Genomic DNA, 24,022 nt, shown 5'->3' with positions numbered 1-24,022 from the left:
CGGCCGCGAAGGCAGGCTCAGTGTTCAAATCACTGAGGTGCCCGCCCCCTCCCGGTGCACACTCAGGAGGCGCCTGGTGTGCAGGCCACAGGGATGGCCTGGCCCCACCTTCCCCGTCTCCTGGCTGACCTGCAGGTCCCAAGGGGGTGGAGAAGGAACGAGGGTGAGGACAGCCTGGGCCTCTGGCGGTCACAGGAGGGTTTGCTGGTACCTCAGATGCCTCCTCGCAGGGTCTGAAAGCCAGACCCCCAGAAGCTGCCCACCAGCTGCCCTCCCTGGGGAGGGGGGCCCAGGCTCTGGAGAGAGTGGAGGTGGGACACGGGTCCGGAAGTCACCTACAGGAGGCTGGTCCTGCTAGACTCGGGGCCTGAGGAAGTGAAGATTGCTTTGTTGAAACAAGAAAGCATGACAAGGAGCGACCAGGGCCTCATGGGGTGTCGAGGGAATTGCATGAGGCAGCGGGGAGCCAGTCACTCCAGCTCTGCAGCGCTGTCTTCTGGCACAGGTGCCCCCAGCCAGGTGGGACAGGCGGAGTTAGAAGCTCCACCAGAGGGGGTGCTGCAGGGACCCCGGGTCCTGAGAGGATGCCCCGGAGCTAGGACACCAGTGTACCCCGGGGAAGGGAGAAGGGTTCATTCTCTTAAAAGAACACCAGCCACAAACCACATCCCCCAGAAGAGGAGGCAGGATCAGATTCACTGCTCAACAACGTCTCTCTGTTAAAGTGCATTGAACTAAATTATAGGCAATTGCAGATTGGCTAATTGAATTTACTTTCCAGTGCTTACAGACTTTACTTCAAAAGGAGTTATAAACTGCTAATCTTGAAATTATCCAACGCATCTTCATTTTTCCAGGTTATAAGTAGCAGATAAAAATGTGAAAAGAGGGCCGGCCCTGTGGCTTGGTGGTTAAGTGCGCGCGCTGCGATGCTGGTGGCCCGGGGTTCGGATCCCGGGTGCGCATCGAGGCACCACTTCTCCGTTCATCCTGAGGCCGAGTCCCACATACAGCAACTAGAAGGATGTACAGCTACGACATACAACTATCCACTGGGGCTTTGTGGGGAAAAAATAAAATAAATAAAATCTTTAAAAAAAAAAAAATGTGAAGAGAGAGGACCCTATCCCACAACATTACACTCAAACAAAGGAAGCCGTGTCTTCTAAAATGAGGGACTTCCGTGCTGCTCCACAGAGGCAGCTGCCTGATTTTCAAAGAAAAGGCCCCGGGGGGGGGGAAAGGAAGGAAAAATTATTTAATATCTCTTTTCCACATGGAGTTTGTCTTATTAATCACATCTTCTGGGCTTCCACTGTTAGCAATTTGCTTTTTCTGATGCGTCATTTTTAGTCATTTCCCTGAACTCCTGAAAATTTAAGATTTCAACCAACACTGATTGGCCCCCTACTACGTGGGGGGCCACGAGCTTCCTGAGGGCTCTTCTAGGGGCCGTCTGTCGCTTGCGGGCCACGTGAACACCCTACCCAGAGTTTATCAAGGAAACTAGAGCCCCAGGTTTACAGACAACTTGGCTCAACCCCCTCGCATTTAGACATTTTAGACTTGGTTCTTTTTCAATAGTAATAAACATTAAGAGCTTTTAATAATGAGAAAATGCTTATGATTCTAAGGGAAGAAAGATGAATATAATATATATAATATATTATATAGAGTCTGAACACTATTATATCAACAATGCACATGAAAAATACACCACCTTCACTAACTCATCAAAGTTGACATCATCGATATTGAAACACAGTGACATCACGTGTCTCCTAATATGATGCCCTGACAAGGACCTACATTTCTATTGCTTACTGCCAGAAATGCATAACCTGAAATGAATCATGAGAAAGCAACTGACAAATGAAAATTGAGGGAAATTCTACAAAATACCTGGTGGGTACACTTAATAAATGCCCGTGTCAAGAAAGACAAAGAAATGCTGAGGAACTGTTCCAGATTACAGCAGACCAAAGAGAGGTGATGGCTGAATCAATGCATGATACTGAGCAAATCCTGGGCTGGGAAAAAACAGCCATGGAGGACATTGTTGGGCCTACTGATCAAATGTGGACACGGACTGTAGATTAGCTGATAGTGTTCTACCAGTGTCAAAAGTCATCGTACCGGGGATATGTAAGAAAATGTCATTGTCCTCAAGGAATACACTCAACTACTTAGGGTTAAAGAGGCACGATATCTCCAATTTATTGTCAAATGGTTCAGAAAAAAATTAGAGATTTTCAGGAACCCTTGCCCTATTCTTATACCTTTTCCATTAGTTTAAAATCATACAAAATGTTTTAAAATGCATAGAAAAAGTAAAGGAAATGCTATACTTTGTCAAATTGGAGACGCAACTGTTTGAAAAATAGATCATATTTTATATTCCACAACTAAAGAAAAAAATATAGCCAGTTAAACTATGACACAATACTTTCTTATCACTTAGAATTTTCCTTTTATACTTTGAGAGAATTCATATTCTTATTAATGCATAGATTTTTATTATGTATCACTCTTCTGCATACATAAAAAGAAATAGGTATAAGTGAAATAAATAGGTTAAAATATTCCTCCAACTTCCTTGCATTCTGGTTTCAACACTTCTGAATCCCTTTTTGACTCAGTTGTTGGTATCAATGCGTTTTTATGCAATATCACCCTCTGAGCCATCAAGAATGTAGGTGACACGGTGGTTTTTCAAAAGGATGCTCCATGATTATTTCAGTACTTTCTTCCAAGTCACTGAAGCCCATTCTACAAGCTCTAATACTTGGCCTTTCCAGAAGAGGTCAGGGGAAGGGTTTTGGCCAACTATGAGGACTTGTGTTCCCTTAAATGGTTGGCAGCTGACCATCAAGGATCAAGGTTATCTAACTGAGCCGACACGAACAACAACCAGGTGTCCACGTGTTCAGCAACCACAGCACAGACACAACTGCTGCCTGCCCTACAGGAAGAGGTTAAGATGCCACTGCATATAGGATCCATCCAGACTTCAGAGAGATTAAAATGTGAAAAGAGTGCATCTGAGAGTTGAAATGTGATATTTTAAAACATATAATGGTGTTGGGTTTGTGGGTGGGAGGTTACATTGCTTCTGTACAATAAGCACACACTAATTGTTGGTGTTATTTTTATAATCAGAAAAAAAGAGTACATTTTGATCCACAGAATATAGTTGTTTTATTGAAATTTTATGCCTGATTTTTATCTGTGAATTCCCTGTTTCCCAGGGTACAAAATTCTCCACCTATTAGTTCAGGTCTAAGAAGCTTCTCTGGTGTAAAATGCATTAACTGACCTGATAAATATTAATCGAAATCTGTGAGGTGTAAGGGAAAGCCAGTCTCAGATGATGCCAGCAAGTGTCTCAGAGCCTTAAAGGGCCCTTAGGGAAGAGAAGGGACCACATTGAATTGATTCTAAGATGCACATTTTTTCAGATTTTAACATTTTTGAAACCACTGTGAGCCAAGCAGCAGTCACGATGTAGTTACTGCTTCCTGCATACAGGCATCACAACTTGCAGAATGGGTATCATTAGTTTAAAAGAAAATTCTAGAGACAACAGTGGAGCACCTTTTTAAAGACTATATTGAGATATAATTTACATAGGGTAAAATTCACTCTTTATAGATGTTCGGTTCTATGAGTCAAGTAACCACCACCAAAACAAAAGATAGAATATTTCTGTTACCCTCAAAAGGTTTCCCCATAACCCTTTGTCATCAATCCCCATCCTCCACCTCCAGATCCTGGCAACCGGTGATCTGATCTCTGTCTCTGGTTTTGCCTTTTCCAGAATATCATATGAGTGGAATCATAGAGCATGTAGTCTTTTGTGTCTGGCTTCTTTCACTCAGCACAATGCTTTTGAGATTCATCCGTATTGTTGCATGTATCAAGATTTTGTTGAACAGACCAATTCCTAGTAGGGAGATTGAATCGGTAATCAAAAACCTCCCAACACAGAAAACCTGAGGACCAGATGGCTTCATTGGTGAATTCTACCAAACATTTAAAGAAGAAATAATACCAATCCTTCTCAAAGTCTTCCAAAAAATGGAAGAGGAGGAAACACTTCCAAAGTTATTCTATGACTCCAGCATTATCCTGATAGTAAAACCAGACAAGGACACTACAAGAAAAGAAAATTACAGGCCAGCATCCCTGATGAACATACATGCAAAAATCCTCAAAAAAATATTAGCAAACCAAATTCAATAATACACTAAAAGGATCATACACCATGATCAAGTGGGGTTTATTTCAGGGATGCAAGGATGGTTCACCATCCACAAGTCAATCAATGTGATCCAGCACATTAACAAAATGAGGGATAAAAATCATATGATCATCTCAATATATGCGGAAAAAGCATTTAACAAAATTCAACATCCATTCGTGATAGCAACTCTCAACAAAGTGGGTATAGAGGGAACGTACCTCAACATAACAAAGGCCATATATGACAAGCCAAAAACTAACTTCATACTTAATGGTGAAAAGCTGAAAGATTTTCCTCTAAGATCAGGAAAAAGACAAGGATGCCCACTCTTTTTTTTTTTTTAATTTATTTTTTTGAGAATTTTTTTTTTCTTGGGAAAGATCAACCCTGAGCTAACATCTGATGCCAATCCTCCTCTTCTTGCTGAGGAAGACTGGCCCTGGGCTAACATCCGTGCCCATCTTCCTCCACTTTATATGTGACGCCGCCACAGCATGGCTTGACAGGCAGTGCATCAGTGCTCACCCAGGATCCAAACCCGCAAACCCCGGGCCACCACAGCAGAGTGCATGCACTTAACCACTATGCCACTGGGCCAGCCAAGGATGCCCACTCTTGCCACTTTTATTCAACATAGTACTGGAAGTCCTAACCAAAGCAATTAGGTAAGAAGAAAAAATAAAAGGCATCCAAATCCGAAAGGAAGAAGTAAAACTATCTCTATTTGTGGATGGCATACTATATACAGAAAACCCTAAAGACTCCACCAAAAAACTGTTGAAGCTAATAAACAAATTCAGTATAGTTGCAGGATACAAAATCAATATACAAAAATCAATTGTGTTTCTAAATACTAAGAATGGACTACCAGAGAGAGAAATTAAAAAAAAAATCCCATTTACAATTGCATTAAAAAGAATAAAATATCTAGGAATAAATTTAACAAAGGATGTGAAAGACCTGTACACTGAAAACTAAAAGACATTGATGAAAGAAATTGAAGAAGATACAAATAAATGGAAAAGTATTCCATTCTCATGGATTGGAACAATTAATATAGTTAAAATGTCCATATTACCCAAAGCAATCTACAGAGTGAATGCAATCCCTCTCAAAATTCCAACAGCATTTTTCACAGAAACAGAAAAAACAATCCTAAAATTTGTATGGAACAACAAAAGACCCCAAACAGCCAAAGCAATCTTGAGAAAGAAGAACAAAGCTGGAGGCATCATGCTCCCTGATTTCAGACTATATTACAAAGCTATAGTAATCAAAACAGTGTGGTATAGGCATAAAAACAGACACCTGGATCAATGGAACAGACCAGAGAGCCCAGAAATAAACCCACCCATATATGTTTGACTAATTTACAACAAAGGTGCCAAGAACATACAATGGGGAAAGTGTAATCTCTTCAAAGATAGTGTTGTGAAAACCGGACAGCCACATGCAAAGAATAAAACTGGACCCCTATATTACACCATACACAAAAATCAACTCAAAACGGATTAAAGACTTGAACATAAGACCTGAAACTAGAAAACTCCTAGAAGAGAAAATAGGGGATAAGCCCCTTGACATCGGTCTTGGAGATAATTTTTGGGTTTAACACCAAAAGCAAAGGTAACAAAAGCAAAAATAAACAAGTGAGACTACATCAAACTAAAAAGCTTCTGCACAGCAAAGGAAACCATCAACAAAATGAAAAGACAGCCTACATAATGGGAGCAAATATTTGCAAATCATATATCTGAGAAGAGATTAATATCCAGAATATATAAAGAACACATACAACTCAATAGCAAAAAGACAAACAATCCAATTTAAAAAATGGGCAGAGGATCTGAATAGATGTTTTTCCAGAGAATACATACAAATGGCCAAGAGGTACATGAAAAAGTGCTCAATATCATTAATCATCAGAGAAATGCAAATCAAAACCACAATGACATATCACCTCGCACCTTTTAGAATGGCTGTCATCAAAAAGACAAAAGATAATTATTGTCAAGGACGTGGAGAAAAGGGAACCCTTGTGCACTGTTGGTTGGAATGTAAATTGGTGCAGCCACTATGGAAAACAGTATTGAGGTTCCTCAAAAAATTAAAAATAGAACTACCTTATGATCCAGCAATTCCACTTCTGAGTGGAATCCAAAGACAATGAAATCAGTATCTCAAAGAGATATCTGCACCCCCATGTTCACTGCAGCATTATTCACAATAGCCAAGACATGGAAACAATCCATAGATGGATGTTTGGATCCATATGTCCATAGATGGATCTATATGTCCATAGATGGATGAATGGATAAAGAAAATGTGGTATATATACAGTAGAATATTATTCAGCCATAAAAAGAAGGAAATCCTGCCATTTGTTACAACTTGCATGGACCTTGAGGGCATTATGCTAAGTGAAATAAGTCAGACAAAGACAAATACTGTATGATATCACTAATATGTGGAATCTAAAAAAAAATCAAACTCGCAGAAACAGAGAACAGATTGGTGGTTGCCAAAGGTGGGGATTGAGAAGAGGGGAAAACGGGTGAAGGGGGTCAAAAGGTACAAACTTCCAGTTATAAGATAAATAAGTTCTGGGGATGAAATGTATTGGTGACAGTAGGGTGACTATAAAAAATATTTTTAAAAGATTTTGTTCCTCTTTGTTGTTTAGCAGTGTTCCATTATATTGACGTACAATAACTGGTCTGTCCATTGTCCAGTAGATGGATATTTGGGTTGTTTCCAATTTAAGGCAATTATGAATCAAGTTGCTAGAAACATTTGAATACAGGGTTTTGTATGTTGCATGGATATGTTTTCATTTCTCTTGCAAAAAGAAGTGGGATTGCTGGGTCATATGGTAAGTGACTATATAATTTTGTAAAATTGCCAAACTTTTCCAGAGTGACTGCACTATTTTGCACGCCCAGAAGCCATGTCTGAGAGTTTCAGCTGCTCCCCCACACCATGGCCAGCCCTTGATACTGTCAGGGGGTTCTGTTTGCCATTCCAGTGGGTGTGTAGTGGTCTCTCAATACAGTTTTAATTCGCATTTCCCTAACGACTGATGACGTTGAGCATCTTTTCAAGCACTTATTTGCCATCCATACATCTTCTTTGGTGAAATACTGTTCACATCACTTGCCTATTTTTAAAATTGGTTTGTTGCAAGACTTCTTTCTATGTTCCAGATACAAATCCTTTATCAGATACGTATTTTGTAATATTTTTCCCCAGTCAGTGGTTTGTCTTTCATTCTTTTAACAATGTCTTTTAAAAAGAAAATTTTTAATTTTGAGGAAGCCAATTTGTCCTTTTTTGCTTTTATGATTTGTATTCTTTGTGTCCTAAGAAATCTCTGCCTAACCCGATATTACAGAGACTATCTCATATGTTTTATTCCAGAAGTTATGTAGTTGTAACATTTGGATTTAGGTCTAGGAGCCATTCCAGGTCAACCTTTGTGTACGATGTGAGGACGTTTGCTGTACATGGTGGTAGAAGTTTGGTGGTGGTGGTGCTGTTGGTTTTTGCACGTAGATATCCAGTTGTCTCAGCAGAATTTGTCGAAAAGACTAGCTTTTCTCCATTGGGTTATCTTGGCACCCTTGTGAAAAATGAGCTGACCATACGTGTGGATGTGTGTCTGGACTCTACACATCTGTCCTCACATCCTTATGCTGACATAACACTATATTCATTATTGTAAGCGTGAGTTCTCTTTGTATTACTTTTTCAGAATTGTTTTGGTTATTCTAGGTCTTCAATTATTCTATATACATTGAAGAATCAGCTTGTCAATTTCTACAAAAAGCCTACTGGGACTTTGTAATTGTATTAAATCTATATACATCAGTTTGGAACATTTTAACATACTGAGTCTTCTAATCATGAACACAGTATAATTTTCCATTTATTTAGATCTTCTTTAATTTCTCTCATCAATGTTTAGTAGTTTTTTGCATATAAATCTTACACATATTTTGTTAAATTCAACACTATTTCACGTTTTTTGTGTTTTTGTAAATGGTCTTTTTAAAATTTCATTTTCCAATTGATCTTTGCTAGTATATAAAAATATACTACGCAACTTTGCTAAACTCACTTATTAGTTCTAGTAGCTTTTATGTAGATTCTTCAGGAGTTTCTATGTAGATGATTATGTCATATGCAAATAAAGGCAGTTTTATTTCTTCCTGTCCAATTTGTCTGGATTTTGCTTTTTTTTTTCCTTGTCTTACTACACTGACTAAGATCTCTAGTGCAATGTTAGAGGTGAGCAATTGGAAATCCTTGCCTTCTTCCTGATACTAGTGGGAAGGTATTTAGTTTTTCACCATGAAAATGATGTTGGCTGTAGGTTTTTTGTGGATGTCCTGTTATCAGGTTAAGGAAGTTTCCTTCTATTCCTACTAGTGTGCTGAGAGTTTTTATCATGAATATATGTTGAATTTTGTCAAAGGCTTTTTTGCATCTATTGAGATTTTCATATAATTTTTCTGTTTTAGTTTGCCGATAAGAAGAATTACTTTGGTTGATTTTTTAATGTTGAATCAACCTTAAAATCCTTGTATGACCCCTCCAGTGTTTGATGTATTATTATCTTCTTTATACAGTGCTGGATCCAATTTACTACTGTATTGTTAGGGTTTTATGTCTGAGTTCATGAGGTTCTTTTTTTCTTGTAATGGCTTTGTCTGGTTTTGGCATCAGGATAACGCTGGTCTCATAAAACAAACTGGGAAGTGTTCCCTCCTATTTTCTGGAAGAAATTGTGGAGAATTGGGTTATTTATTCCTTGAATGTTTGTTAGAATTCATCAGTGGATCCATGTGGCCCTAGAGTTTTCTCTACGGGAAAGATTGTTTGTTTGCTTTTACTATGAATTTAATTTCTTTAACAGATATAGGCCTATTCAGACTATCTATTTTTTCTTTAAGCCACTTTTGTAGTTGTATCTTCCAAGGAATTTGTCCATTTCATCTAAGTTATTCAATTTATTGGCATAACGTTCCCTTATTATCCTTTCAGTGTCTGTAGTATCTACAGTAATATCGCCTCCTTCATTCCTGTTATCAGTCATTTGAATTTTCTTTCTTTCCTTGATCAGTCTAACTAGCAGTTTATCAATTTTAGTGCTTTTTAAAAACCACCTTTTGTTTTTAAATATTTTCTCTACTCTTTTTCTGATTCCAATTTCATTGATTTCCAATACTCTTGAAATGGCCTAAAGGACACTAAAACTTAGAAAAAATATGGATAGCAATGATTCTGACTCAAGAAATGATTCACTATATTCAGACTCCGATTTAGAAGAAAGTTTTAGGAATACCTTTGTCGTATTGCTTATATTTTCCTTTTAACAGATGTACAAGTGTTATAATTATATAAATCTGTGTCTGCAAAATTATAGCAAAATGAATAGCTTTTTCAATATATATAAATTGATTCTAAGTGATATGAAAGCATTGTGTCATATTTCAATAGGCAGTGGGTTTTTTTTTCTTGGTTATAAAATAATGAAGTGTTTTTTACAGGAGGTGGTATTTTAGAGTAGATGAAATATATTCTGTGTCTTTTTTAAAAGTCCAGCACAATGTGCAAGGAAGTAAAAGCCTCTACAGAAATTCAGATACAGTGGTCTTATAGCTTGGGGCAAAAGCACATACTTGTGTGGCTGAATATTTGACCTTAAGGCGTGGACAGTGGGCCAGGAGAATGGGGCAGTATATAGGTCAGGATGGTTGTGCAAAGAAAGCATAAGGGGGAGTTATGAGAAATATATTTGGAAAGGTATGCTGAGGCAAGTCAAGTGGAACACTGAATGATCAGTTAAGAATTTTTCATTGTATTCTGCCTCAATGGATAAACAATGAAACTTAACAGGGAGTAATATGTTTCAGGCGTGTTAACCTATTAGCAGATACAAAAGGATGGAAGGAGAGAGAGACCAGAAGAAAGGAGAGAAATTACTAGGGAAGCTCCAGAGGGAGACTCGACAAGCACTGGTAATAGAACAAGGGAAAAGGAGGAGACAAGACGACTCCACGGTCTCTACTCCAGGCGACTGTGTGGGTTGTGGTCATGACAGACACTCAAGGAGGTGTGAGCTGGACCCGACTGCGGTAACAGAGGCGAAAATGAGGGGAAGGAAACACAACAGAGAAGCAGAGACGAGACCCTTAGGACTTCACAACTGACTGAGCATCTCCAAGACAACGTAGGTCCAGTGGGCCACTGTAAACACAGGACTGGACTGAAGAGAAAATGCAGGGATGCATATATGGATTTGTGGCTTATACACCTGGAAGTGTGATTGAAAGCATTGAAATTACCACCATGGAGAAGATATAATAAAAGTGAAAATATCAATATTAGCTAACATGCCTTGAGCCCTTCCATGTACTAGTCAGCCTGTTAAATGTTTTTCAGATATTAACTCAATTCTTAACCCTATGCAGGAGGTACCATTATGATTCCCATTTTAAAGATGGGGAAACTGAGACACAGAGAACATAGGTACTTGCACAAGGTCACAAATCTGGAAAGTTGTTCAGCCTGGACAGAAGCCCAGATAATCTGACTCCAGAACCTGCAACACCAGGCTGCCCTCTGTCAAGGGCAAAGTGATTCTCATGAAATGATATATTTGGGGGGTAAGTGAACTCAGAGAAAGAGACAGAAAAGGAGCAATCAGAGAGGTACATTCTGACACAAATGTGCTTCTGGCATGAGGATTATAAATATACACCATGCCAGATGGGCCTTAAGGAGAGTATGGAATGAACGCCACACATTCATCTTATGGATTCTATTTAAACCATGCTAAGCCCCCAAGTCATCTTTGCTCTCCATTTTTAAAAATTTTGGATGAGTGGGATCACTTGAAAAAATAAATGGACCCGTTTCAAAACTGTGGTTCCATAGATGGTAGCTGCAAACGGTTCAGAAGTTAAAAATAGAACTCCAGAACACTGCTCCTCACAGTGTGTCACCTGGACCAGCAGACTCAGCATCTTATTAGAAATGCAAATGTTCGGCCTCCACCCCAGACCTACTGGATCAGAACCTCCAGGGGTGGGGCCCTGCTCTCTGTTGTAATGGATTCTCCAGGTGATTTTGATATGTGCCCAAGTTTGAGAACCAGTGCCCTAGAAAATGAGATGATCTACGTGTGTGCATTATATCCTCGGGGACCTTGGCACAGGTCAGAGAGCAGATAGGACACACACCATCCCTGTGGTCCCTCAATGCCCAACCTGCTGGACTCTTAAAGGAATTCATACTACAGCGGAGGCCAGGTGAGGAGGGAAGTCCTTTCCCGCCGGTGTGACATGGTAGAGAAAAGACGAAGATCTTCTGTTCCTGTTGCCACCCTCCAGAGACAGTGGCAGGATCACCTTGGGGATGGTCCAGGCCTTACCCTCGTCCACCATAGCAGAATCTCCATGGGAGGGCATCATGTAATTAACAAGCTTCCTGTTTCTTCAGGCTTCAAAGAGTGATGGCTCTCTACCAACCAGAAACTTCCACCAGGAGACAGGGCAAGCTTAATAGACTGCCAAAGAAGTAAATAAATAACCAAATAAACAAATCTGGAGGCTTTGCGTGTGAGGCTCTGAAAGTCCCCAACTTGCCCTGCTAAAGCTCTTAGATACCATGTCTAACCCCTCTCTGGGCCTTTCAATGACATTGGAACTTATCCTAGCCACTGGCCCTTCCTTGCCACACATCCTGCCAGATCCCAGCTCACCTGTGCAGTGAAGTGGTCGGCCCAAGCCCACACCAGGCCCTGGGCCTGCTGTCCATCATGCATGCTCGTTAACCCTGACACTCCCCCACTCCCCCCCCCGGAGACTGCCGCTAGGAAGATCTCCCACCCCCATTCTCAGGGACAGGCCCCGAGGCTGGAAGTTTTCAGGCTCTTGGGTAACAAACGCTGTCCCTGGTAGAGACAGCCACACTGTCACACAGAGGCGGTGACTACAACCTGCACCTGAACCCCACACCCAGCTGTCAGAAGACTAGGAGGCCGGGGCCACCCTGACAGAGCATTCACCAGTGCCTGAAAGGAAGGGGACAAGGAAGCAGAATGGTGTCTGCACTTTCCAGCTGGGGGAAGTCACAATCAGACTGGTTTATCCAGACGTCCAAGGCGAGAGAAGGAAGACAGACCTCCCCCAGACCACCTCGTCCTTTCCACTTCGCCACAGCCCACCCCACCCAACCTTCCTCATCTCATCTCTCCTCTCACTGCTCCTCTGCTGAACACAGTGAGCAGAAGTAAGCAGCACAGCCTGCGGAATCCACGCCTGACCTTTTTCCTCGCGTGTATTTGCCCCACTCATCCCAAGCAGAGCGCCTCACGCTGACCCTCGTCCGTTCACCTTCCTTGCGCCCTGCTCAAGGCCACCATTTCACTGTAGTCAGGAAGGGCGTTTGTACTCAACACCTTCCAGTGGCGTCCGCGGCCCAGCGTGTGTCTGGGGGTTGCCAGCATGCGAGGCTTCCTGAAGGATGTGCCCCCTTATTCAGGCAGCGCTGCAGCGGCCCCCTGGGAGCACAGACACTGGACCCCAACTGCCCTGCCTCCGGTCTCAGCTTTGCCACTTCCCAGCCGTGTGGCCTCACCCAGTGGCGTAAACTTCCAGGACGTCAGTTTCCTCATCTCCAAAGTGCAAACGACCTGCCTCCCGGGGTCCCTAAGAGAAGAGCCCGCACGCTCTCGTCACTCTCTGAAGTCACTACACCGAACGACAGGAAATTACCGACACTGACCATTTTCATCTACAAAAACGGCAAGTTCATATGGTTTGCCTTAACATCCTCCTTTTGAATACGTCTGTGTGTCTGTCTTCTCTCTCCCCACAACAGAAGGCAGGCTCCTATTCAGTGCTTTACTCCCAGTAGCTAAACAGTGACTGGACACAGTACACAATCAATAAACACTTGTTGAATAAATGGACGACATGCTTATTAGTGCAATGCCTGCAACATAGTAAGTCTTCAGTCTAGCGTCGTCATTATTACCATTATTGGCAATTGGCAAAGCGGGAGCACAGAATGAAATACTAGACAATACTGGCTCCAGTGAAAATCAGTGCCACATTACCAAATATTTTATCCTCTTCAGTAATTTCAGTTTGTTGCATCAAACCAGTCTTTCTTTTCTTCTAGAAAAAATACTCTGGATTGAATTGGTTGGTATTGATAATTAGTAATGATATCATTAGTAATTGATATTATCATATACAGAAATTTGGAAGGAGTGACCTGCAAAATTAAATTCTTGACAATAACCCTGTCCAGGTTTGCTGAACACCCACTACGTGCCAGGTGCAGCCCCAGCACCTTGCAGGTCTCGTTTTTAAGACTCAACAAGCCTGCAAGTGGAGGTTCAATCCCTGCTCCACGGACGAGGCTCCCAAGCCCAGACAGCTAATGAGAAGGGGATCGCGCCTCTCTGGTAAGAGGTGGTGCTGGGCTGGTACTCAAGGATCTCTTTACTGTCCTGCTAGATAGGACCCTTCCCATGTAACCAGGGCTCTGCTGTGAGGGGTCAGGATCTGTCCAAAGACCAGACCAAGACAGCTGCTCAGAGGGGCCTCAAACATCTGATGCACGGAGACAGGCCCGGGAGCCGGGAGCTCCGGTCCTGTGTGTCTTCAGCCAGAGCTGGCATCTTGCAGCCCCCAGCCCACTCTGAGCACCATGGATGTCCCCGTAAATGCCACCACACCGCCTCTAGGGCTGGGGCTGGGTCTGGCCTCCGCCACAGCTCTGATGGAGGCTTCTCCAGTGTCCTCAGCCCATTCAGGATGCCCTGAAGTGCAGAGTTCTGTCCCCACCCAGGAGAATCCTTAATTTAACCTAACTTAGCCGGAGGCAGTCGTTGGGTAAACACACCAGCGTCCCCATCCCTCCATGGGGGCTCTGAGGCCATTCTACCTGGGACTGAGCCAGTGTGAGGGTGAGACCCTGCTGTGTCAGTGATCCTCTCCCAGCTCACGTTCCCGCTCCGCCCCGCACTCCCTACAACACCCTCCCAGTTGAGTCTCGGGGGCTGCTCAGGGCAGATTAAAGCGCGAGTGCATGCAGGTCTGGTCAAGGAAATGGCCCTGGCAGGTTCCCTGTGCTCTGCCTGTGCCAGACGTGTCCACAGATAAAATCTCTTTTAACCCTCCTGTGGTGCAGACTGGGCCCATGTTCTTTTTTGGTGTCCAGCTCAGGGCCCCACCCTTCAGCGTGCACTAGAATTACTACAGAGTCCAACAGGCAGCACCATGTGGGGCTTTCAGAAGTGATTCTGCCCTGTGGTCTGGATTTAGAGCCCAGCCAAGTGGAAGCGCTTGCCTCAGTCCTGCTTCCTTCGGGTCTGCCACGTGGTTGGGGGAGAAATCCACCCCGGGTTTAAATGCTCCCTCCTCCAGGAAGTCTTCCAGGACTCGCCTAGGCCTGGGCACCCTCTTCCAAGTTTCTGTGGTACTTTTCTCATGCCTGCACTGAACATATGTCCCACTGCCTCTCTGGTTCTGTGGTTCTGGGCCTCTTTCCCGGGCCATAGCTCCTGGGCATCTGTGATCCATGCACCCCTGTGTCTAGCACATTCTTGCACACAAATGCCAGTGAAGGAGACACAGGGCACAAAATTATTCTGGTTGGTGTTAAAACCCGAGTCATGATGGGGAAGTGAAGCGGAAGGACTCAGCCTGCTTCATCCCAAAGCCCGGATGCGTCTGCACGCAGGCAAGCTGGTGTTTTCAAAAAGAATTCTAAGCTGAGAAAACACTAACTCCTTCCCTGCCAGGCCTCGCCCCTCGGGGGGTGCAGGGCTGCTGGAGGCTCAGCCTGAGAAATGTGTTTAGAACAAGTAAATTTAGAATGAACCAGTAAGGCTAAACTCACAAGTTAGCCATCCTGCACCCCCCGGATACAGGGCTGGGTAGGCCGATTGTTCACACCTGCTGCTCTCCGTTCTAATTCTGACTCAACCGGCCTCGGGGAAGATTTTTACAGATTTGCTCCTTTTCCTGGCACGCTGAACTTAAGTCGACATCAGAAGTGTTTATTTCGTAGTGAAAAGGAATTCTGGAACAGCACAATCGAGCAGTGTAATTGGAAAGATCAGATGTGTGTGGCCCCAAGTTCACCTGAGCATGTCAGCCTCACTTCCTACGTCAGGTACCAGATGTAAAAGCGCACATCTCAACACCACTGATACAATGGATTTCCAAACTCAGGACCTTCCAAATTGCTTCCTGTGCACTTGCAAAGTGAGAAAGCGACAGAACCGAAGTCTTGCCCATTTGGTGCAGCATGCAGAGGTCAGGTCGCTGTTCTCCAAGAGAAAGCAATTACCCCAACCCCAAACAGAAGAGGTTCAGACCCCACCTCTGGGTGTTTCCGTCATTCTACTATCAGACCCCACATCATTCCCTGGACCGTGCGCGGTTCTCCCGGAGGCTGGGGAGCCAGCGCCTTACCTGCCCTTCTTCCTCCTCATCCATCCTCTGCCACCACAGCTCCTCACAGCCTGAGCGGCGCCTGAGGATGGGGAGGCCTCTATAAACAACAAGATATCTTGTTAGGAAATGTGGCCTTCCTTCAACCCCCACTATGTACACCGTGCCAATCCCTCATGAACTCGTGATGACATGGTCATGGGACACAGCAATGTTCGAGGCGAGATGGTAAAGGGCGCCAAGGATGTGGTGTGGATGGAGGAGGTGGAGGTGCCCGGCATGCAGCCTGGTCGGCCCTTCTCTTGCAGGAAGTCCAACGAGGGTGTGTGGTCTCGGGGAGGCCTTCGTGCACACGACAGGACACGCACCGGAGCTGGGATGGGTGCACGAGGATGGGATGCTCAGGGATGGGTGCACGTGGATGGGATGCTCAGGGATGGGTGCACGTGGATGGGATGCTCAGGGATGGGTGCACGTGGATGGGATGCTCAGGGATGGGTGCACGTGGATGGGATGCTCAGGGATGGGTGCACGAGGATGGGGTTGCACGAGGATGGGGTTGCTCAGGGATGGGTGCACGTGGATGGGATGCTCAGGGATGGGTGCACGAGGATGGGGTTGCTCACAGATGGGTGCACAAGAATGGGGTTGCTCAGGGATGGGTGCACGAGGATGGGGTTGCTCAAGGATGGGTGCACGTGGATGGGATGCTCAGGGATGGGTGCACGAGGATGGGGTTGCTCACAGATGGGTGCACGAGGATGGGATGCTCAGGGATAGGTGCAAGAGGATGGGGTTGCTCAGGGATGGGTACACGTGGATGGGATGCTCAGGGATGGGTGCACGAGGATGGGATGCTCAGGGATGGGTGCACGAGGATGGGGTTGCTCAGGGATGGGTACACGTGGATGGGATGCTCAGGGATGGGTGCACGAGGATGGGGTTGCTCACAGATGGGTGCAGGAGGATGGGATGCTCAGGGATGGGTGCACGAGGATGGGGTTGCTCACGGATGGGTGCATGAGGATGGGGATGCTCAGGGATGGGTGCACGAGGATGGGATGCTCAGGGATGGGTGCACGAGGATGAGGATGCTCAGGGATGTGATGGAGCTGAAGACTATGTGGTGAAAGGTTTTACCTTGGACTTCTTTTGGAGAGCATTTATATAACGTGGGAAGCCAGAAGTGACTGGAGAAGCGAGCACTCCCAAGCCTTCCAGGTCGATTTGGAGAAGAGAGAGTGGACAGAGTTGAGACGCCAAATTGAGGATATCTAGCTTGCCCTCATTCGGGATAAGGTGGACCCCTCCGTGCACAGGGCCGGCGGAGAGACCACCCCAGCATGCCAGGCCGCCGTTCTCACGGTATCTCGAGCACCCGCGACTCGGAAAGCCACATCTCCCTGCCTCTGCTCCCTTCTTCACATCGCCAGGGCACGCTTGCTATTTTGTTCAAACTCAAGGCCGTATAACTACCAACTGCCCGGCCCCGTCAGACCAATACCACGTGGTCACACTCTACCTTCTAACCAAAGTCCCCCCGTGAAACATCGGACAGAAAAGATGCCAGTGTCACAGCATTCAGACCCACTCCCTAGCAGACAGCTGATTCTGTCTTCATTTACAACTCTGCCTCGTGCTGTAGTAATGTGAGGAGTGCGCGGCCAGGGGACCCTGAGCTTCAACACAGATGCTAGCGTCAGCGACACAAGTCTTCCGAAACCCCATCAATACGCCAGACAAGAACAAAGGGAGACACTTCCCCAAAGAAACATGTTTTCCTTTCACAGGTTTTGATTTTGGTTTCAAACCAAAGGGATTTTATGCACGTTCCTGGAGAATTTTCAAAACACCCCAATTCTGAAGCAGAACCCTCGGGCGTGTATATGCAAAGTGGGATGAATGCTGGGGAGCAAATGACACTCGTGGGCACTGCTGGTGAAGGTCTGAACCAAACCAGGGTCTTTAGGACCCACTGAAACTATGACTTTTGTGTGTGTGTGAGGAAGATTAGCCCTGAGCTAACATCTGTTGCCAATCCTCCTGTTTTTGCTGAGGAAGATTGGCCCTGGGCTAACATCCGTGCCCATCTTCCTCTACTTTATGTGGGACACTGCAAACCCTGGGCTGCCGCAGCAGAGCACACACACTAACCTCCACGCCACCCAGCCGGCCCCTACAACAACTTTTCAAATAAGGGAAACAAAAAAACCTAAACGAGATTCAATTGTTCACTCTCTACAATTTGGAAAAAGCGTGTTTATGTTGGGTTCTAGACAATGTTTTATATAGTCATGTGCCACATAACGATGTTTCAGTCAATTACAGGCCGCATGTACGACAATGGTCCCAGAAGATGAGTACCATACAGCCTAGGAGAGTAGGAGGCTGTGCCACCTAGGTTTGTGAAAGTACACTCTGTGATGTTCGCACAACAACAAAATCGCCTAATGACGCATTTCTCAGAACGTATGCCCGTCATTAAGTAACTCGTGACCGTACATCCACCTGAGCTCACCCTGGAAGTGTAGCTGAGTCCACATGTCTACGTTACCCTCAGTGGAAAACAAACTTGGCCACAATCTGACGAATCCAAGCAGTGCAGGAAGTCAGCTGGGGTCATTTGAACCAAATATACAGGTGAGATGTTTGCATCCATTGTTGGAGAAGGACCACCTTGCTGAGGGCTCTGGGCTTTGTTCTGTATATATGTACAGCCTTCCATGTCCTAAAAATAGCTTAAGATGACTTCCAATAAAAGATAAAATTTAACACATTAAATGAAATAAAAATGAGCAGACAAGAAAATCAAAGGAAAGGAGGGAAATAGGTAAGGCCGTGCTGGTCCAGTAACCAAGGGCACATTGGGAGCTTCTGTCCCTATGCAGGGTGGGCCAGACAGGTGTGCCCTGGGTGTCAGAGCAGAGAGCACAGTCTCCCCAGAACCCTCCTGTCTGATGTGGTGTGTCTCACTCTTACAGGAAATATTGTAACCCAGTTCAGCCAGTCCCCCAATGAGAGACGGGAGGAGCAGAAGGAGAGGAATTCTCAGGCAGGCACACGGTGTGGTCCTGTGGGCAGTCATGTGACACTCAGGCTCAGGCCAGGACAGGCCAGTCGCTGCAGCAATAGTTGTCCAGCCTTGTTGGCCACAGTACCTTGTGTGGAAACCCAGCAGCCTAACTCAGATGAAAGCAGAGGTCTCTGACTGACCCCCGGCTGGGGAGATGGGTCCTCCCTGCTTGGGGACCCCAACTACCCAGGGCAACACCAACTTGAGACCCTCCCTCACACCCCTCAGGGGCTGAACAGCATGGTGTGAAATCCATGCGGGGAGAATAGTGGTTTCCTAGTGGGTTTTACAGACTATGAAGTGGCGCTGGTGGTGGGGGAGGGTGGGGAGGGCAGTTTCCCACAAGCCAGTTGAGCACGTCTGGGAAACACTAGTAGCCAAGTTGCATGGCTCTCAGCAGTGGGTTTTCTGATAGCCTTTAATAGTACAAAGTCATCAAGCATCTACAAGGGTGTGGGGAGGTCTCATATGCCACATTCCACAACCATACTGGACAGAGGTCACATTAGGGGATAAGGCCACACTGGTTTAACATCCAAGGGCATGCTGGGAAGCTATTTCCTTCTGCAGAAGCTATTTCTTCTTCTGGCGTGCATCTCTGTCTCCTGGGCAGGCTCTCACAAATACCGGCTCTCTCGGCTCCTCTCTGTACCCCACCAGCAGGCTGACCCAGGGAAGCAGCGGCTGCCGAGGGCTATCATCTCTGCGACCTCAATTGCTCTCATGCTTGTGGACACTCACTGCTTCTTTGAACACTGGGATCTTGTGGCTACTGTGCTGAATACTGGCTCGGGCAACAAGCCGGAGCCAACAATCGTGCTGCCTCTTTGAGGCCCTGTCCTGTGGCTTCAGATGCAAAAACTTCTATTTCCCACAACAACCACTGAGGTGGGAATTGGCAGAGCTGGGCTCTACATATGGGCCATCTCCTTCACATGGTGGGCACTGATCAGTGTGAACAAGACACCAAGCTCCTCTGCCCAACATATTAGGAGTAGAAGGCATTTAATGGCCACCATCGCAACTAACTATAGAATCAACAGCAGCTTCCCTGGGGAGCTTTAAAAGTTACCAATTAGTAAAAGATCAGTAATCCAGGGGTGGTGCTGTTGAAAGTACACAATCAATCTGAACTCAGACACAAGAACAGCATAAACTAAACTGACCTCAACAGAAGGACACTTGGTTCAGCTCTCAGAGCCTCCAAAAGACACTTACATCCAAAACTTGGAACAGCAGAGCAGGTGAGTAGAAATTGGTTATTTGCTTATAAAAATATATACTTTTATGAAAGGCTTGGCTAAGAACTCTTTGGAAATGGGTTTTCTTGCTGCCTGTATAATATAATTACAACATTAGATTTCCCTATAAACTTTCAAGAATGCCTTTAGTATATAAAGTAAACCATAGTGGTAGAGTTCAATCACAGGCATGTTTAACCCTCAGTTTCCACGGAGGCCTTAAAAGCTCCACCATGTACCACATCTGCAGGACGTTGCTGAGGATTCTTCTTCTGGATGCAGAGGCTTCTTTTTGACATTGATTTGTCAAATGGTTTCCTACAAGTGGTCTCTGACTATTAACTAAAATAAGAAAAATGTCACATGATAAAAAATGAGGCAAGAGACAGAAAGCATCACAGAGACAAGAAAATTTAGTTTGCAAAAGGTCTAATAAACCCAAGGCAATTCTAGTACAACCAGAATTCAACACCAAGTTTCCCAAGTCCAAGAATGGCGCTCCACTTCACCCATTTTGCTGCTCCAACTTCACTAAAATCAAAATGGAATGGGATTGGAGAAAGACACCCGGATCTCCAAACCCATTAATGTCTGTTCCACGGCTTTCTTGTACAATGTTATTATTACTTCTGCCCATTTAGAATCTAACCCAAAGAGTGTCGAGACCCTCATGAAAGCGAGCAATGGAATTGTCCACTTGTCCTCCACCCACCGCCACTCCTGAGGAGCAGGACTTGGTCTGTGCCCCTCGCATGCCCCTTGGTCATTTGTATATGTGTCTTTCTCCCCAAAACTGGGAGGCCAGGCAAAGTAGGACAGCCCACTTTGGCCAGCACACTGTGTGTGCACAGCCAGCAGCAAATGATCAATAAATCTATCAGGAGAATTGAAATGACATGAAATCATCTCAAGTTGTCGTATCTATAAAGGGAATTCAGTAGAAATGGTCGACAATTCTCTTTAGAGACAACAACCACCACACATGAGAAGGTGAATAGTGTCATACGTTCCCACATTTCCCCAGGCATGTGGCAGAGTGCCCTGCCCACAAGGCTACACTGCATGTGACTTTTCATGGGTCGGATGAATGAATGATTGACTAAGTTAATGTTTAGACTTTTCTTTTAAATGCTCTCACTACAAAATACCATTCCTTTGCCTTGGCAATTTTCTTAAACCATTTTCTACAAATATATGAAGATGAATTCTTCCCTTAGTGTAGATTACTAATGTCAGTGCATTCCCACCATGTGTGTCTTGAGTCACTTCAGAGAGAAACATCAACTCTTTTGAGCACAAATTTCTTCATTGATGAAGAAGAGGCATCACAGTGGTGCTTAAAACATAATTGAGGTGTGTAGATTATTTAGCAGCTAATTACTACAAATAATTGCTTTCTAAAGCTCAATCTTTAGACTTTGGCTTGCTAACCCAAAGATACACAATAGGGCAATTTCAATGAAATAAACATGAGGTATTTTCTGAGGTCATTGTTTAGATTAAACAATTCCACAACTGCCAAAGCAACACAAGCTCATCGTCCACAGAAATGTAGCTACTTCACAGACCCGGTCCTAGCTTTCCACTTCTCTTCTACAAGATGACTCAAAGTCGGCATTTTTCTAAAGGTATAAGCTCTACTGGCTATGAATTTATAAAAACAACACTTAAATACAGAACAGCCCTCCAGGCGTTTAGAATCTAGTTGATGGTGGAGAATATACACACCCGTTCAAAATCATTGACCCCTTAGTCTGCTTTCTAAACTACTACTCCAATGCATATTTCTACTTGCAATTCTATGCATTTTATTCTTTGTGTAAACTGTTGAAAATTCTCTCCTGACACCTCGACTTTCTTTTTAAAAAGAAACAACACAGTTCAGTAAATTTTAAAATATCAGTTTAGTATCAGGGTTTCATATATTAGAGAAACAAACATAAATACTCCATTTGTCTACAGCTTAATAACAGAAAGGGCTTGGAAGTGGAGAGTGTCCTCCAGGGTGCCCTATCAAGAGACACACATCACAAACACGGATGACCATGCAGAAGTCTTGAGACACAGCGTGTCCTGACTCCCTGTTACCAGTCACCAGCATTCAAGGCGGCAGCCTTTTCCTCTGGAAATTTCTAGGCTGTTAACCTCTGAAATAATTCCTTTCTGAAATAAAATCACAGGATTCCATTTTCAAGAGGGCTTACCTGGTAATTTGCGTTCTTGTGCTGAAGTCAAGAGACCTCATGGAGCGTAGAACTTCAATGCACCCCAAGTACTGCAAGGGGAACAAACGCAAACCGTGAGCCTGGGACATGGGGTGAGGAGACAATTCCTAGCCACGTCAAGGACCTTTCTGGAAGCCATGCACATTTCTTAAACTTCAACTCTGTATTCATGGTGACTCTTTGTTCTGTTCCTACAAAAGCAATAAGTCACATCTATAAGAACATATCCTGAGTGCTTAGACTGGCACTACACTCGACTCTTCTGAAACCCACGATATTTTCATTATATTTAGAAGTACCTTTTTAAGACGAAATCTTGCCATTTGTGACAACATGGATGGATATTGAGGGTATTATGCTAAGTGAAATAAGTCAGACGAGAGAAAGTCAAATACTGTATGATCTCACTCATAAACAGAAGATAAAAACAACGAACAAACACCTAGAGACAGAGATTAGACTGTTGGTTACCAGAGGGGAAGGGGGGAGGGAGGAGGGTGAAAGGGGTGATAGGGCACATGTGTGGTGATGGATGGTGATTAGTCTTTGGGTGGTGAATATGATGTCGTCTACGCAGAAATTGAAATGTAATGATGTACACCTGAAATTTATAGAATGTTATAAACCAATGTTATCTCAATAAAAAATAAACAAATACATAAAAAACTGGTAAAGGATCTGAATAACATTCCTTCAAAGAAATGGTCAATAAGCACAAGAAAAGATGCTCAACATATTGGCAATCAGGAAAATGCAAATCAAATGCAAGATATTTACGAAAGCATTATTTGTTATGACATACCACTTTACGCCCACTAGGATGGCTATAAAAAAAAAAGCTAAATAATAACAAGTGTTGGGGAGGATGTGGAAAAATTGGAACCTTTATAACACTGCTGGTAGGAATGTAAAATGATGAAGCCACTTTGGAAAACAGTCTGGCAGTTCCTCAAAAAATTAACCTAGAGTTACCATTTGACCCAACAATTCCACTCCTAGGTATATACCTAAGAGAAATGAAAACATGTCCACACAAAAACTTGTACATCAATGTTCATAACAGCATTGTTCACAATAGCCAAAAGATGGAAACAACTCAAAAGTCCATCAACTAGCGAATGGATAAAAAAACTGTGGTATACCCATACAATGGAATATTCAGCCACAAAAAGGAATGAAGTACTGTTATATGCTATAGCATAAATGAACTTGAAAATATTATGCTAAGTGAAAGAAACCAGACACAAAAGGCATTGTAGGATTCCATTTATATGAAACGTCTATATAGTTAGAATAAATACTACTTAATGAAGCTTTTGTTTCAGTCATATATAAATATAAAGGTGATAGGTTGTGATGTAAGAAAAACAAGTACCTTTTTAAAAACATTTGTTGAGGTATAACGTATATACTGTAAAATGCAGAAATCTTAAATGTATAATTCAACGATTGTTTAAAATATACCTGCCGTGTAACCACCACCCAGACCCCAACATCCTCACAACAGATTCCTAGCCCTTTACAGGCTTCTAGAGGTTTGTAATTTTTAAAGAAAGAACAAAAACATCACAATACCAACATTTTCACCAACATTAAACTTCACTATTTAATAAATATATTTTGGGTTAACTATAAACTATAAATGAACAAACTATGAATTACCCTCAAAGATGCTTTATTTTGGTTTACTGGAAAGCCCTCTTCTGCATTATTTAATATAAATTTTCAGAAATTCAATTCATACATCTGAATTTGTAACTACATTT

At 43.8% G+C, this 24,022-nt stretch overlaps 1 protein-coding gene across 1 annotated transcript in view; it reads right to left on the bottom strand.

Annotated features, from left to right (window-relative positions):
* The window catches only part of SHC3 (SHC adaptor protein 3), a 133,548-nt gene that overhangs the window by 70,364 nt on the left and 39,162 nt on the right, over positions 1-24,022 (bottom strand). Inside the window, exon 2 of the mRNA XM_058566053.1 lies at positions 22,236-22,306. Coding sequence (XP_058422036.1) covers positions 22,236-22,306 — 71 coding nt within the window. The remainder of the gene's footprint in view (positions 1-22,235; positions 22,307-24,022) is intronic.

The sequence above is a fragment of the Diceros bicornis genome, chromosome 22, assembly GCF_020826845.1.
Source record: "Diceros bicornis minor isolate mBicDic1 chromosome 22, mDicBic1.mat.cur, whole genome shotgun sequence".
Taxonomy (NCBI): Eukaryota; Metazoa; Chordata; class Mammalia; order Perissodactyla; family Rhinocerotidae; genus Diceros; species Diceros bicornis.
Note: the sequence above shows the minus strand (reverse complement) of the source record. Positions and strands in the feature narration are given on the sequence as shown.